The sequence below is a fragment of the Hemiscyllium ocellatum genome, chromosome 10, assembly GCF_020745735.1.
Source record: "Hemiscyllium ocellatum isolate sHemOce1 chromosome 10, sHemOce1.pat.X.cur, whole genome shotgun sequence".
NCBI classification, from domain to species: Eukaryota; Metazoa; Chordata; class Chondrichthyes; order Orectolobiformes; family Hemiscylliidae; genus Hemiscyllium; species Hemiscyllium ocellatum.
In genome coordinates this window covers 40,925,750-40,941,427 of record NC_083410.1, presented here as the reverse complement: position 1 = coordinate 40,941,427, position 15,678 = coordinate 40,925,750, and the positions used below count along the sequence as shown (strand labels likewise).

The following is a 15,678-nucleotide window of genomic DNA, read 5'->3' as shown; positions in this document are numbered from 1 at the left end:
GCTGCAGTAGAACCTGCCTTTTTTTAAATTCCATTCCTATTACAATAAACAACATTCCATTTGCCTTCCTAATCACTGCCTGTTCCTGGAAGCTGCCTTTTGAGATTCATGTACAAAGATACTCAGTTCACTTTGTTACACTGAATCTACTATTTCTCTCCCATTTAAATATTATACAGCCTTTCCATTCTTGCTGCCAAATTGAACAAGTTGGCATTTTTGCATATTATATTCCACCTGCCAATTTTTTGCCCACTCCACTTAACCTGTCTATCTTGGTGTTATCTGTAAGTTTAGCTGTCATACATTCCATAGTTTTATCCAAGCCTTTGATGTAGATTGTAAATAGATGACTGTGATGCTCCGCTGGATCGAGCTTGACAAGCCAAAAAAGGCTAATTTATACGTAATGTTCCTGTTGGCTAACCAATTAATTATCAGCTAATATATTACTACAGCATGTGCTTTTAAATAATAGCATCTTATGTGCCAGCTTATCAAATGCTTTTTCAGTCAACAAGTTCTCCTTTACTCACCTTACATGTTCCCTCCTAAAAGAAAACTACTAATTAGGGAAACTCGCTTTCCATTTAACAAAGTCATATTGACTTTGATCACATCATGATTTTTTAAAAGCGTATTGCTATATAATGTTCGTAATGGATTATAGCAATTTCCCGATGATAGATATAAAGATGCTTGACTTCCAGCTTTCTGATGTCGTATTAGCTATGTTCTAATCATCTGAGACACTTTCGGAATCTCAGGAAATTTGTAAATTTATAATAATTTCACCTATTATCTCTAAAACCACTTTTTCAATATTCCAGGATGCAGACCATTTGGGTCTGGGGATTTGTCAGCCTTTGGTTCTAAAAGATTTCCCAGCACCTTTACCTGGTCATGGTGATTGTTTTATGTTCCTCTTTCCTGTTTACCTCCTGATCTGCAAATAAAATGGGGAAGTTTTCTACATCCCACCTCAGGCGACTCTCTGTGTGAAGTTTGCACGTTCTCCTCGTGTCTGTGTGGGTCTGCTCCGGTTTCCTCCCACAATCCAAAAAATATGTGCAGGTGAGGTGAATTGGCCATGCTAAATTGCCCGTAGTGTTAAGTGAAGGGGTAAATGTAGGGGAATGGGTCTGGGTGGGTTACGCTTCGGCGGGTCGGTGTGGACTTGTTGGGCCGAAGGGCCTGTTCCCACACTGTAAGTAATCTAAATCTAATCTAAATCTAAATCTAATCTTTTACAATTAAATCAGACACAAATAACTGTTGAATGCCTCTATTCCTTCCTTGTTTCCATGATCAATTCTCCAGTTCTCCCTCTAGAGGACCAATACTAGCTTGACCTACCCTTTTTCAAATTAAATAACTGTTAAACTAAGTAACTGTTGCAATAACTATTGTTTTCATGTTATGAACTCGATTTCTCTCACACTCTACTTTGTCCTTCTATTTGGTTTTTAGTTGTTCTTTGCTGGCTCTTAAAATCTGAGCAAGCTTCTGACTGCTGCCAAAATTCTTTGCTAATGTTTACAGTGTTTCTTTGAATTTGATACTGCTCTTAATTTTCTTACTTCAGCACTGATAATACATCTTTCTTAAAGAGTCTATCTTTCTCACTGGGATTAATCTTTGCTGAGAGATATTAAGTATCTCCTTAAAAATATGCCTTCGCATCACAACTGTCCTACCATTTAACATAATTTCCCAGTTCAGTTTAACTAACTTTACCTTCATGCCTTATAATTCTTTTTTGAGATTTAAAACACTAGTCCTCAACTATTACTTCTCCCTTCAAACTGAACATAAAGTTCTATCCTGTTATGACACTGTCACCTAGTGCTCCTTTACCAAGAAGTTATTGACGAATCCTGTCTTGGGTTTATCGTTACCAGGATCTCTCACGCAATCCCTTTCCCCTACTATTTATTTTAAAATGATTTCTGCAATCCTGGTTCAATGACTTATCAGAATACTTGGCCCATCCCAGTGAGAGGTGAAAGGTTTAAAAGGAGCCTGAGGGGCAATTTTTTCACACAGAGGCTGTGGATATATGGAATGAGCTGCCAAAGTAAGTGGTAGAGGTGAATACACTTACAACTTTGATAAGACATTTGTATAGGTACATGGATAGGAAAGGTTTAGAGGGATATGGGCCAAATGTAGGAAAATGGGACTAGTTCAGTTTAGGAAACTTGGTCGATATGAACAAGCTGGGTTAAAGGACGTATTTCCATGCTGGGTTAGAGTGGTGCTGGAAAAGCACAGCAGGTCAGGCAGCATCCGAGGAGTAGGAAAATCGACATTGCGGGCAAAAGCCCTTTGTCAGGACTGTCTTCAGTCCTGATGAAGGGCTTTTGCCCGAAACGCGATTTTCCTACTCCTTAGATGCTGCCTGACCTGCAGTGCTTTTCCAGCACCAGTCTAATCTAGACTCTGATTTCCAGCATCTGCAGTCCTCACTTTTGCCTAGTATTTCCATGCTGTATGACTCTAAGACTCTATGATGCAGAAACTGCTATCCTCAGTACTGCTGCCAGTGCCATGTGAGTCAAAATCTAATTGTCACACACCAGTCTGTGAGCCATGCATTCATTCCTCTGATCTTGTTTACTTTGCTTGTGATTGAGGTAATAATCTGGAGATTATTTGCTCCTTCCTAAAAGAAAACTAATAATTAGGAAACTGAGTATCCATTTAACAAAGCCATGTTGACTCTGATCACATTATGATTTTCTAAGCATCTTGCTATATAATGTTCATAATGGATTATAATAATTTCCCTATGGTAGATATAAAGCTGCTTGACTTAGAATTTCCTGCCTTTTACCTTCCCTTTTTAAAAAAAACATGTTATACTAGCTATTTTTTAATCTGCAGGGACCCTTCGAGAATAATCCAGAGATTATTACCTTTGAAGTTCAATTTTCTAAATTAGCCTATAGCTGCTCATAATCCCTAAACAGAGTCTCAATCCTATTCGTATTGGTATCCATGCCAACTGTATCCTCTTCCTCCCACTGTACGTACCTCCAGCTGACATCCTGAACATTGGCACTAGGCAGGTAACACAGTCTGGATTCATGTTATCAGCTGCAGAGAACTATTTACATCACTGACCATACTCTCTCCTGTGAGCACAATATTCCTATTTGCTCCCCTCATTTGAACATGGTGTCATGGTCAGTTCACTCGTACATCTTACAGACCCCATTCTCATACACACAAACTGCAAGAACCACAAAACTGTTGGACAATTTCAAGAGCTGAGACTCTCCATTTCTATGTTTCTGGTCCCAATACCTGCCTCATTTGTAGCCATACCCTCCTGTCCCTGACCATGAGCAGCAACCAAATTGTCTTGTTTTCCTCCTCCTCAGCAGAACTTTCTGGCTATCTGGGGGGAAGTCTCATCGTATCGGTGCTCCATCAAGCTAGCTCGGAATACCAGAGACTCCTGTGCCCATCCCTACAACTTTGAAAAGACATTTGGACAGTTACATGGATAGGAAAGGTTTAGGGGGCTACGGACCAAATGCAGGAAAGTGGGACTAGTTAAATTTAGGAAACTTGGTCGACATGAACAAGTTGGGCGAAAGGATCTGTTTCCATACTGTATGTATGTACGATGCAGAAACTACTATCCTCTGTACTGCTGCCAGTGCCATGTGAATCAAAATCCAGTTCTCACACACTAGTCTTTGAGCCATATATTCATCCATTTGATTACTCAAGTGAAATTACTCAAGCCAGTGCAAGCTTGCAAAAATATCCTTACCCTGACATTCAGCCCTTATAGGCACCACAATAACTCATGTTTTTCTTCCCATGCATTAAGCCTTAGGATCTGTAATTACTGGACTAAAGAATCCCTGACCCTTCCAATTACTTGTCTCCTAAGATGCATTTAGATGTCTATTTTATATCAAGGCAAGTAGGAACTCTGGATATTCTCTGGGTGTTCTTGTACACCAGTCAATGAAGGCAAGCATGCAGGTACAGCAGGTAGTGAAGAAGGCTAATAGCATGCTGGCCTTCATAACAAGAGGAATTGAATATAGAAGCAAAGGTGTGCTTCTGCAGCTGTACAGGGCCCTGGTGAGACCACATCTGGAGTACTGTGTGCAGTTCTGGTCTCCAAATTTTGGAAAGACATTCTGGCTATTGAGGGAGTGCAGCGTAGGTTCACGAGGTCAATTCCTGGAATGGCGGGATTATCTTACACTGAAAGACTGAAGCGACTGGGCTTGTATATCCTTGAGTTTAGAAGACTGAGAGGGGATCTGATTGAGACATATAAGATCATGAAAGGATTGGACACTCTGGCAGCAGGAAACATGTTTCCGCTGATGGGTGAGTGCTGAACCAGAGGACACAGCTTAAAAATACGGGGTAGACCATTTAGGACAGAGATGAGGAGAAACTTCTTCACCCAGAGAGTGGTGGCTGTGTGGAATGCTCTCCCTCAGAGGGCAGTGGAGGCCCAGTCTCTGGATTCATTTAAGAAAGAGTTGGATAGAGCTCTCAAAGATAGTGGAATCAATGTTTATGGAGATAAGGCAGGAAGTGGATACTGATTAGAAATGATCAGCCATGATCATATTGAATGGCGGTGCAGGCTCGAACGGCTGAATGGCCTACTCCTGCACCTATTGTCTATTGTCTATTCAGCAAGGATGGCTTAGTATTTCATGGAAACACACTGAAGTCTCAAACCAAATATGTTGTTGTATATGCTGTTGCAAACTACATAGTTGAAGTGTGGCTCCAAGATTGCACAGGTTTCACTTGTAACTATTGATTTTTCTTTAGTTGTAACTCATTTCTAGAACGTACATCCTGAATAAATCAAAACGTCTTGCATCTAAGTTGCTGGCTACTTTTGTGAATGTATTAAGCAAAGCTGAACAGAAGCTGGAAGTATTTTCCTTTTCATTTTAGTATCAGCGTCCCATTCCACCATTTTGTGTTTGAAGTCCTCGGACAACATTCAGAATTTATTTTCAATGCTTTGTTTTTGTGGAAATATAATATTTATTTTCATATCTTGCATGACTTTATGTTGTCCTGTTCAAGTATGCTGTGATGCAGTCAGCATTGTTATGATTAACAGAACCTTTTTGATGAAACAATAGTAAGAGAGCACAAATTAGTGGTAAATTCTCAGCTGCATATTGAAGCTGATTCTCCCTACAGACCAATAAAGTATATATTGCTGAAAAATACACATTTTATTGAAGCTTTTTGTCCTCAACAGATCAGGGCAATGCACAAAAGTATCAATGTAAAGGGAAACAACACTTTGTACTGTATGAGAAAAGAGTGCTAAATGGTTGGCAAGTGGACTCATTGGTAGGAGCATTGCCATGGAAAATGTGCCAGTTAGTTGATGAGTGATGGTAAACTGCCAATTTGTTTAATTTTAAACCAAGTGGATTGACTCTGATCAAAGCTGAGAATGAATGCAGGGATGAGTTTCATCTATTTCATTGTATTGAAACAGGTACAATGTGTGTACATGTTATTTTTGTCTGCAAAGGACCCTGTGTTTTAATTCTTTTTAATTCAACCTATTTTTTCTAAACAACTTGGTCAGGGATGCTATTACACACCTCTGGAGCAGGTGGGACTTGAACCCAGGTTTCTATGTTCAGGGGTAGGAATAATACCATGCACCATGTGGCTTCCAATATGCACATGTCACTGCGAGCTTGACTGACAGTCATAAATTGGTTGTTAGCATTATTCTTAGCTCATTCTGCGTGAATTAGCAAATGCTGTCTAATTGCTGAATTGCATTTAAGTTTGGACACATTGTTCTGAATTTTTTTCATACAGGTTGGTTTGCGTAGGGTCAGTATCTTTTTTGTTGTGAACAGGTGAAGGGAACAGTTTGACAGAGGGATATGTCCAGCCCAAAAACCTAACAATACATTGACACTGACATTGCTCATTTGTGTGATAGTCTGAAAGCCTTTTTGGCTTAATGGTAGCATTTGTTAATGGCAAATGCTACTCATGTTACTGCTGCATTGTAGTTTCACTTAGTTCAACCTTGGAGGTACCTTACCCTTTCAGTATAATCCAAAATAGTAGACACTTTTCAGGATCAAACTGTTGACTTTAGGCCTGTTTAGGAGTTCACTGTCAGTCTTCATCTAACTGGTGCTTGTAGGTCTGTTGTAGGAAATGTTTTGGGAAGGATTATAAGCGAGAGGATTTATATTCATCTGGCAAGCAATACTTTGATTGGAAATAGTCAACCTGGTTTCATCAAGGGCGGGTCATGTCTCACAAACCTCATTGAGTTTTTTGAGAAGGTAACCAAGCATGTGGATGAGGGTAGGGCAGTTGACATGGTGTACATGGACTTCAGTAAAGCCTTTGATAAGGTTCCACGTGGTAAGCTATTGGAGAAAATGTGGAGTCATAGTATTGAGGGTGATTTAGCAGTTTGGATTAGAAAATGGCTTTCAGTAAGAAGGCAATGAGTGGTGGATGATGAAAAATTTTCAACCTAGAGTTCAGTTACTAGTGGTGTGCCACCAGGATCTGTTTTGGGACCACTGCTGTTTGTCATTTTTATAAATAGCTTGGATGTAGGCAGAGGTGGATGGGTTAGTAAGTTTGCAGATGATACTAAAGTCGGTGGAGTGGTGGAAAATGTGGAAGAATGTTGCAGGATGCAGGGGGTTTGGATAAACTGCAGAATTGGGCTGAGAGGTGACAAATGGAGTTCAATGCAGATAATTGTGAGGTGATTCACTTTGGTAAGAATAACAGGGAGGCAGAATACTGGGTCATTGGAAAGATCCTTAGTAGTGTGGATGTGCAGAGGAATCTTGGTGTCCATGTGCATAGTTCCCTGAAAGTTGCCACCCAGGTTTATAGAGCTGTTAAGAAGGCATACAGTTTGTAAGGTTTTATTGGTAGAGGGATTGTGTTCTGGAACCGTGATGTCATGCTGCAACTGTTCAAAACGCTTGTGCGGCCTCACTTGGAATATTGAGTACAGTTCTGGTCGTCCCATTACAGGAAGGATTTGGAAGCATTGGAAAAGGTGAAGAGGAGATTTACCAGGATGTTGCCTGGTCTGGAGCAAAGATCCTATGAGGAAAGACTGAGAGACTTGAACTTCTTCTTATTAGCAAGAAGAAGGTTAAGGGGGGATTTAGTAGAGACGTACAAGATGATCAGAGAATTAGATAGGGTGGACAGTGAGAATCTTTTTTCTAAGATGATAACATCGGCTTGTATCGGGGTATAGCTGCAAATTGAAGGGTGATAGGTTTAAGAAAGATGTTAGAGGAAGTTTCTTTACTTAAAGAGTGGTAGGGCATGGAATGCCCTACCTGCCAATGTAGTTAACACAGCCACATTAGGGGCATTAAATAGTCCTTGGATAAGCATATGAATGACGATGGGATTATGTCAGGGGATGGGCTTAGATTAGTTCACAGGTCAGTGCAAATCAAGGGCCTGTTCTGCGCTGTATTATTCTATTTTCAATGTTCGTGGCAACCCCTCACCAGAGTTCACTTGCCACACAAGCAGGACTGTCTTCTTAAACAGTGATAAATATTGGATTTTCTTTACATCTGTATTTCTTGCCAGTTGTCCTGATGAGTGAAAGATGAAGAGCTTTGAGAAAATGTATCTTTTTCAGCAGTACTCAAGATCTGTATCCCCAAATGCATATTTATGCATATTATATGTATGAAACTTGAATGACATGTACTTAATTACATATTACATTTCTGAATCCCTGAAACCTTTTTTTTAATCAAACTACAATGATTTCTCGTAACTTGTATTTAATATACAGCATTGTTGAAATGATTGTATCGTTGCTGTATGACTCTTAGCATTTCCCTGACGTTTTGAAAGTTTTTTTGCAATTGTGTGGCAAAATCTTGAAAGAATTAATGTGATTTTGCTAATGAATGTTTATTTTCACAGGTTAATTAGTACTGAGTAATATCAAAAATGAATGGTTTGCTCTGTGCAGATATATTTATTTGTTGAAAATGTGTTCCATCTGGTTTGAATGCAAGATGTTCTATGTGCAGTTGTGACAAAATAGTATAGTGTGCTAATTCTAAATTTGTGAGGCAAAAATTGATTTTATTTGCATATTTCTCTATAGGTTCTAGAAATTTGCCCAAAGGATATGCGAGCAGACATTTGTGTCCACTTAAACCGCAAAGTGTTCAAGGAGCACCCAGCATTTAGACTTGCAAGCGATGGCTGTCTCCGGGCTCTGGCAATAGAGTTTCAAACCATACATAGTGCTCCAGGAGATTTAATTTACCATGCAGGCGAAAGCGTGGACAACCTTTGTTTTGTGGTTTCCGGGTCCTTGGAAGTAATTCAAGATGACGAAGTTGTTGCAATCCTAGGTAAAACTTAAAAACATGCTGTATTGATTCTGGTTACTTTTGTGGATGTTATACTGACATTTAGGCTATTTAGAGGTCAGACAGTAGTAACTCATCTGCTTTCAAGCATTCATAATACTATGCATTATGGAAACTATATGTATCTAAAAATATCTGAAAGTATATTCCTGGTTAGCTAGATGGGCAGTATGACAACATACTGTGGAATGTACCAATTAAATTTGCATTGAATCGAAAAATTTGCTAATAGTATCATAGCTCTCCATTGTTATTTTGCTTAAGAGCTTAAATGATATTGATCTAATAAAATTATGTAGATCATACAATAGATGACTATGGATAACATGAGTGATCTTAATTGGGTAAGTTTGAAAGGTGAGAATCATACATTAGTCAGAAAAAAATGCTTTTATGCAATACTTCTCATAACATTAAAATTATGTTAGCTTGCTTCATAGGCAATTAAATACCTTTGAAGTGCAGACACTAGAATTATGGGAAACATGCCAGCTAATTTGTGCACTGAAGCTCTTAAAATGGAAATGAAATACTGACCAATTATCTGTTTTAACTTTTGGTAAAAATTTGTGCTAAAGAATGAGAGAACGTCCTTGCACTTTGAATGATGTTTTGGTGGCCTTTAAGTCCACCTTAGATGAAAGACAGAGCCTCAGTACTTCATTTTTAAACTCTTAGGTTTTGTTAGATTTTAGTATTTAAAATTCCTTCAAAGTGATTTTGCTATGTAAGTTACATGTAATATGTCTTTTGGGGAAAAAATGGATTATTTCACAACAAAGATAGTCTGGATAGGCTCAATTGACAGGACATTATCAGGCTAGAGTTAAGATTAGTTTAGAGAATAGCAACAGAAGGAACTTGGCAGTGGATTGTGTTTACGATTAAGTAGTTGAATTACAACCTTTTGAAAGAAAAGTTGAATTCCTTTTCTTTATAAAAATGTAGATATTTTACATAATTATCTCAATATTTATAAAATTAGCATTCATTGCTAACTAAACAAATTATTGGTGAACCATATGTATATGTAAATGATTTTATCTTGATGAAAAGTAGATTTGCAGATAGAAAGAAAACAGAATGTTATGATGTTATATTTGAAAGTCCAAATATGGAATGTATGTGAAGGTAGGTGTGTTACAAATTTTAATATTAAAGAAAGAAAAAGCAAGCATTGGAAATGGGAATGTTTCTTGGTACTTTACAGACAATTGTTTTATGGATTGCAGGGATATTCTGCACCAGTTATTTTTGTTACTGATAACTTTGCAAAATAAATGCATTTTCAAAATACACTGTTTAAATGAGCTAGGACAAACGGTAGAAATCCAGAACTCCAGAGGCAGAACAGGAACACCGATTCAAGGGATTTAAATGAAATGGGTAACCCAAGAGCACTATCCTCCAATACTTGTACAACAAACCTGAAATGACTACCCGACCACCTAGAAATCTTAGTGGCCCACAAACCATTAGGCACCTTTCACCAGCTCCTCACAAAGGTTAAAGATGAGACACCCACATCCAACAGGACAAACATCTACAAGATACCTTGCAAGGACTGTGAAAAACACTACATAGGACAAGCAAGAAGCAAACTGACCATACAAGTGTACGATCATCAACTCACCACTGCCAGACGTGACCAGTCCCCTCTCATTTTGAACCACACAAAGAAGGACATAAATTCAACTGGGACAATTTAACCATCTTAGCACAGGCTAAACAGAGACCCAGGAGAGAATTCCTTGAAGCCTGGCACTCCAACTGGAACTCAATAATCAATAAACACATTGAACTGGACACCATATACAAACCACTCTGATACAGAAATACCAAAAAAATGGAGACACATAAATACCAGGTGGAACAGACCACCAACACAGTATCAAAGGCACACTGACGATGTCACCTAGTGAGGCGACAAAATGTCTCCAGAAAAACTACACCAGCTCAGCGAACGAATCTAAGACTTCACATTTTCAATTATGTACTATAAATCAGAGATCCTCATAAGGATGTATTGTGTGCAGCAAATGGCAGACTATCTTCCTTCTTATTGTGAGGAATAGAATGTAAATATCATATGTGGATTCTATTCTTAATTTAAGGCAAATGTTTTGGCGTCAAGCTTAGCATCAATGGCAAAAAGGAGCTTTATGATTATTTAGATATAGCTGAGACTTTCCCACATTCTCCCCGTGTCTGCGTGGGCTTCCTCTGGGTGCTCCAGTTTCCTCCCACAGTCCAAAGATGTGAAGGTTAGGTGAACTGGCCATGCTAACTTGCCCATAGTGTTAGGTGCATTAGTCAGGGGTGAATGTAGGGGAATGGGTCTGGGTGGGTTGCTCTTTTGAGGGTCGGTGTGGACTTGTTGGGCAGAAGGGCCTGTTTCCACACTGTAGGGAATCTAATCTAATCATAATGACATACAATATTATTGATGACAATCAATGGCACTTCCAGACAGTCACCTCACGACCTCAGCAAATCATGTATATGTTACGGACAGACTCATAGCCTCACATTATCGTAAATAGTTAATGTTTCTTTCAGAAGAAAGGAGGGGGATGTTGTGTGTATATCTTGTCTTTAAGAGAGCTCACATTTAAAGTCTCCATGTGTTGTGTATACAGTATTGAACTCTGCCTGGTTGGTAGTCTGGTGTAAACCATGCAAGCTTCAAACATCCAAATATCAGTTGGCTTGCTGTAATGCCTGCTTCATAACTAGTAATGTGTTTTATTGTTTTAAACAAAATAATAGTTCATTAATTCCTGATGAATACCCTTTGAAGCCTGGACCTCATCCATTTGCTACTTCAGTGTTTGTTTGGTTTCCTTTCTGTCCTGGTTGAACTGTTTCACTAGAGTATTTACATTTGGAAGGACTGGCTCCTGAGGGATCTGCAGTGCCTTGTTGTGTCTCCTGTGGATCTCCAACTTTATTTGCAGATCTGCTGTTTTCTTTAGCAATACTTTGAGAGCTCAAGCTAAAGTTTCTGCAGCTGCTCTGGCTCAGCTTGGTCTGTTTTCCTATACTGAAAATGTGTTGCTGGAAAAGCGCAGCAGGTCAGGCAGCATCCAAAGAGCAGGAGAATCGACGTTTCGGGCATGAGCCCTTCTTCAGGAGGGCTTTTCCTGTAATCTGGCAGTCTTTTCATTGAAGTGATGATGCAGAGCTTGTAACTCATCTTGCCTCTTTTCTTACTCTTTCAACTCATCATTCATCTTTGTGAGCTGGCAAAAATCATCCACTTCCTAAACATTTCTTCATCTCAAAAGATGGTATTCTAAATTTTGGCTTTGTTCTGAGCTAGTTGTTCAGCATTTTCCTCTTGATCCTTCCCTGCAGTAAGAGAGCTGAAATTTTAATCCATTAATTCAGAACAGTGGTGTCCATTCTTTTTGCACATTCAGTTCTGTAAGTGTTTATTGAATAGTCTGCTGCTGTTTCTGTGGTGTTTCTGACATCTGACTGGGTTGTGACTAGTGCTGGTATATCTGCTGGTGACATCTAAATGGAGTGATTGTGTTTGCACCGCAACGCCATTGATCCTGCACTTGGAATTGGTGAACTGACACATACTCACTTAGTAAATGTGGAGCATGTATTTTGAAGGGGTACTATATTGGCGTTTTCCCCTATGGCACTCTTAAACAATACTGAAGATAATTATTTAAATTTGTGCAAACACTTTGGATGGTGTGATGCCATTGATATTTTGTATGAGATTGACAATGTGCAATATATTCACCAGTCTTTGTCTCATTATGAACATTATGGTTTGTTGATCATTTAGTATATACACTTCTGGTGTAATAGCAGATGGTAGCTTGGAGGTGCACCTTGCATATGGCTGTTTGGGTCAGTGCACAGCTTACTGTAGTTGTATGAGCCTTTGCTGCAGTTCATTCCCTCTGCTAGTGGCTTTTTCAGCCACATGCCTTACAAAGTTCTTTCAGAGCTGGGAATTTGAAGGCCACATTTTCCACATGAATTGTTATCTTTGGGTGTCCTAATGATTGTGTGAACTCGAGTTTGTACTTAGGGCTTGTACACAATTGACTTGCAAAGTTCACTTTGTACTTATGACCAAGCGTTGCCACGATGCGTAGATATCTATGGGGACCTGAATGACATGGGTTATGCCAAGAAATGTGGCAGAATCCCGTGCGAGTTCTGACAAGACCAATCTCAATGTTGAGAAACAACCTGTTGCACTTTTGTGCAAATGCCAGGTGTCAAAGGGAGTTATTAAGTGCACATCTTACCTCATTAATACATAGCTTCCTATCTTATCAATCCTGCCCAGCCAACTATCACCTCTAGCTACTTTGATTCCCTGAGAAAGGTGCCAAAAAGCATAACAAGTGAAGTGAAGAATGGAATGTTGTGTGAGCCAAGGCAGACTGAGTGTTATGAATGTCATTCAATGAAACATATAACTAGATTAGGTTACTTACAGTGTGGAAACAGGCCCTTCGGCCCAACAAGTCCACACCGACCCGCCGAAGCATAACCCACCCACACCCCTTCACCTAACACAACAGCAATTTAGCATGGCCAATTCACCTAACCTGCACATCTTTGGACTGTGGGAGGAAACTGGAGCACCCGAAGGAAATCCATGCAAACACGGGGGGAATGTGCAAACTCCACACAGTCGCCCGAGGTGGGAATTAAACCCGGGTCTCTGGCGATGTGAGGCAGCAGTGCTAACCATTGTGCCACCATGCCACCCCATTTTCATTTATTGACTTGCATAACCTGGAACCGTGGAAGTACGAAGACAGGACTGAAATGTTATGGATCTCATGGAAAGGATCTCATATGAATTCTTGTCTTAACACCTTCAATATTTGGAACAATAGAAGTTTGTTGCATGGAAAGAGGCTATTGGACTTATATATTTCAGACGGTATTGTCATCTCTAATTTTAATTACTCCATCAGTTGTGACTGTTCCTTCAGCTACCGAGGCCCTGAGCTCTGAAATTCACTCCTTAAACCGCTCCCACTTCACTATCTCTCTCTCCTCTTTTAAGATACACCTTAAAAATACAAGCAATTCAAATAGACATACAACATCCTGCCTTCATCACTTATTTTCATGTTCTCCAATCTCAAGATACTCTCTCCTCACAGGAAATGAATTCCGTCAGCAAACATGTTCTTCCACTAGCCAGTGTACATTTCTTGTAGTTGTAAACAGCCTTCAGGAAATATAAGAGAGATATCCAGATTTTACAAACTGCTTGAATATCTAGACAATTGCTCACCTGACTAGTCCATGTTCCTTCATATACAAATTTGTGTTCATGCATATTGGTTCTGGTGGCAATGCAGTTAGGTCAGACAGAGAAAGTTATTTTTGTGCCCAATTAGAAGTGTTTGATGCAGTTTGGTTGCACTGAAGATTGTATACAAAAGGGGAATGATGATCTGCTTTTGTTTAAATACCAACTCCCTGAGGGTGCTCTAGTTCACAACTTTGGTTTGTGTCGTACACAATTGGGTCTAACAGAAATTTACATGAAATTCCTCTGATACAAGAAACTTAATCCTCAGTTATACTTGTTGTATTAACTCCATGTATCACTATGTATCATGACTTTCACAGAATGATCGTCTTCTTCAAATAAGCTATTTTTCTTTGCTACCTCTCTCTGAGCAGCTCCACCAGCGGTTCATTATGAAAGGGGTGTTTCGTTCTCATTTCTCCTCAAGTACGTATCTTTTGCCACTAAAGATTTTAACTTATTTTACCCATTAAAAATTACCCTCCTATTTAAGACCTAACAGCAATCATTTAACAGCTATTGCCTAGCTAGATCATCAACCCCAGACAATTTACAAGGAATCCATCCAAGTAAGAGCCAGAGAAAAGGGACAGATTTTAATGCCCCTTTCCCAGTGGCACATTTAGAGGTAGGATGACATTTGAAAAGTTAGGAGTGTGCAGGGTGGGGATCCTTCTGTCATTTCATCACCACCTAATTAAGCCCTTAAGCATCTCATCCCATCACTACTGGCATTGAATGAGCAGTAGAGATGATCTTACGTTTACTTGTGGGTGCCGGGGGAAGGTCCTTTGATCAAAGGCACTTGATGCCTGATTGATGGACCTGAAATCTGGTTGAATTGAGCGGGGGTACTTACCTGCCCATCCTACCCCCCCCCCCCCCCCAGCTTGGCCTTGGGTACCTAGGTAATCCTGGGCTGATGGTAGGAACCTGCCACCACTCCTGCAGTGGCCTTGAATCTCCAGCAACTGTTGGCAGGCAACATTTTCATCTCCTTGGGTCTTTAATTCTGGGAAAGGCTAGATGTGGTCATTTAAGTGCCTGATAGACATTTAATATGCGGGGGCCTCCCCAACGGAGGTGACACAGTGATTTTGCCTGCTGTCCACCTGGAGGGCAAGATCCCCATGGTCTAGATTAAATTCAGTTTTAACCCCCCCAAGAGTCAATGAGTACAGCTGTCCCCAATGCCAATAGTCATCTTAATTCTGATGTTACTGGCCTTACAGTCATACCAGATCTTATTATGTGTCTTAGGAATGGCCAATGTCAGTTCCTCTTAGTGTCAATGTCTACACAGGAATTGCATACATATTATTGTACTAGCTGCTGCAGCAACAATTAATGAGCACCTCTCTGAGATTTTGCTGCCATTATCTTATTGATTAAAGTCAAAGGCCTGCTAAGTTATGTGGCCAGTCCAGGAAATTTTAAATCCTGTGTACTTGATATATCAGTTGCAACTAACCCACCAACCAAATTAAAATTTGAAAGAAGAAATGTTGTTCCATCCAAGCTAATGTAAAATATGGCACATTTAAGCTGCTCAACATTCACTGAATTGAAAGGTGGCCTGATTCAGATGGAAACAGCGTTTAATGATGTGTTTAGAACGACATGCTTTAATCAATAACACTTTTCTTTCTTATTAGTTGATTAAACCAGGCATGAGTTTTTATTCAGATGAGTAAGTACGGGCTGGAACTGATGAATCGATTAGTACTTGAGCCACTAAAATAGAGATACTGAGTTTTAGGACAAGTAAAATAAATAATAAGATTAAAAAGTTTGAATTGGACAGTACAGGAAACAAATTTTTTTTTTTGTTCGTGCAATAATCCGTGGTAGAAATTGTGAGATATAAGGTGATCAGTAAAGTATTCATTTACAAATTCAGAATTGTAAAATTATGTTACATCTACAAAGTGAAAAGACATTATTTGTGCT

At 39.5% G+C, this 15,678-nt stretch overlaps 1 protein-coding gene across 2 annotated transcripts in view; it reads left to right on the top strand.

Moving 5' to 3' along the window:
* Positions 1-15,678, top strand: part of kcnh1a (potassium voltage-gated channel, subfamily H (eag-related), member 1a) — a 293,068-nt gene that overhangs the window by 100,704 nt on the left and 176,686 nt on the right. Inside the window, exon 9 of one of the 2 annotated variants that reach the window (XM_060830881.1) lies at positions 8,153-8,405. The exons of the other annotated variant lie outside the window; for it this stretch is intronic. Coding sequence (XP_060686864.1) covers positions 8,153-8,405 — 253 coding nt within the window. The remainder of the gene's footprint in view (positions 1-8,152; positions 8,406-15,678) is intronic. 2 annotated transcript variants of the gene reach the window in all.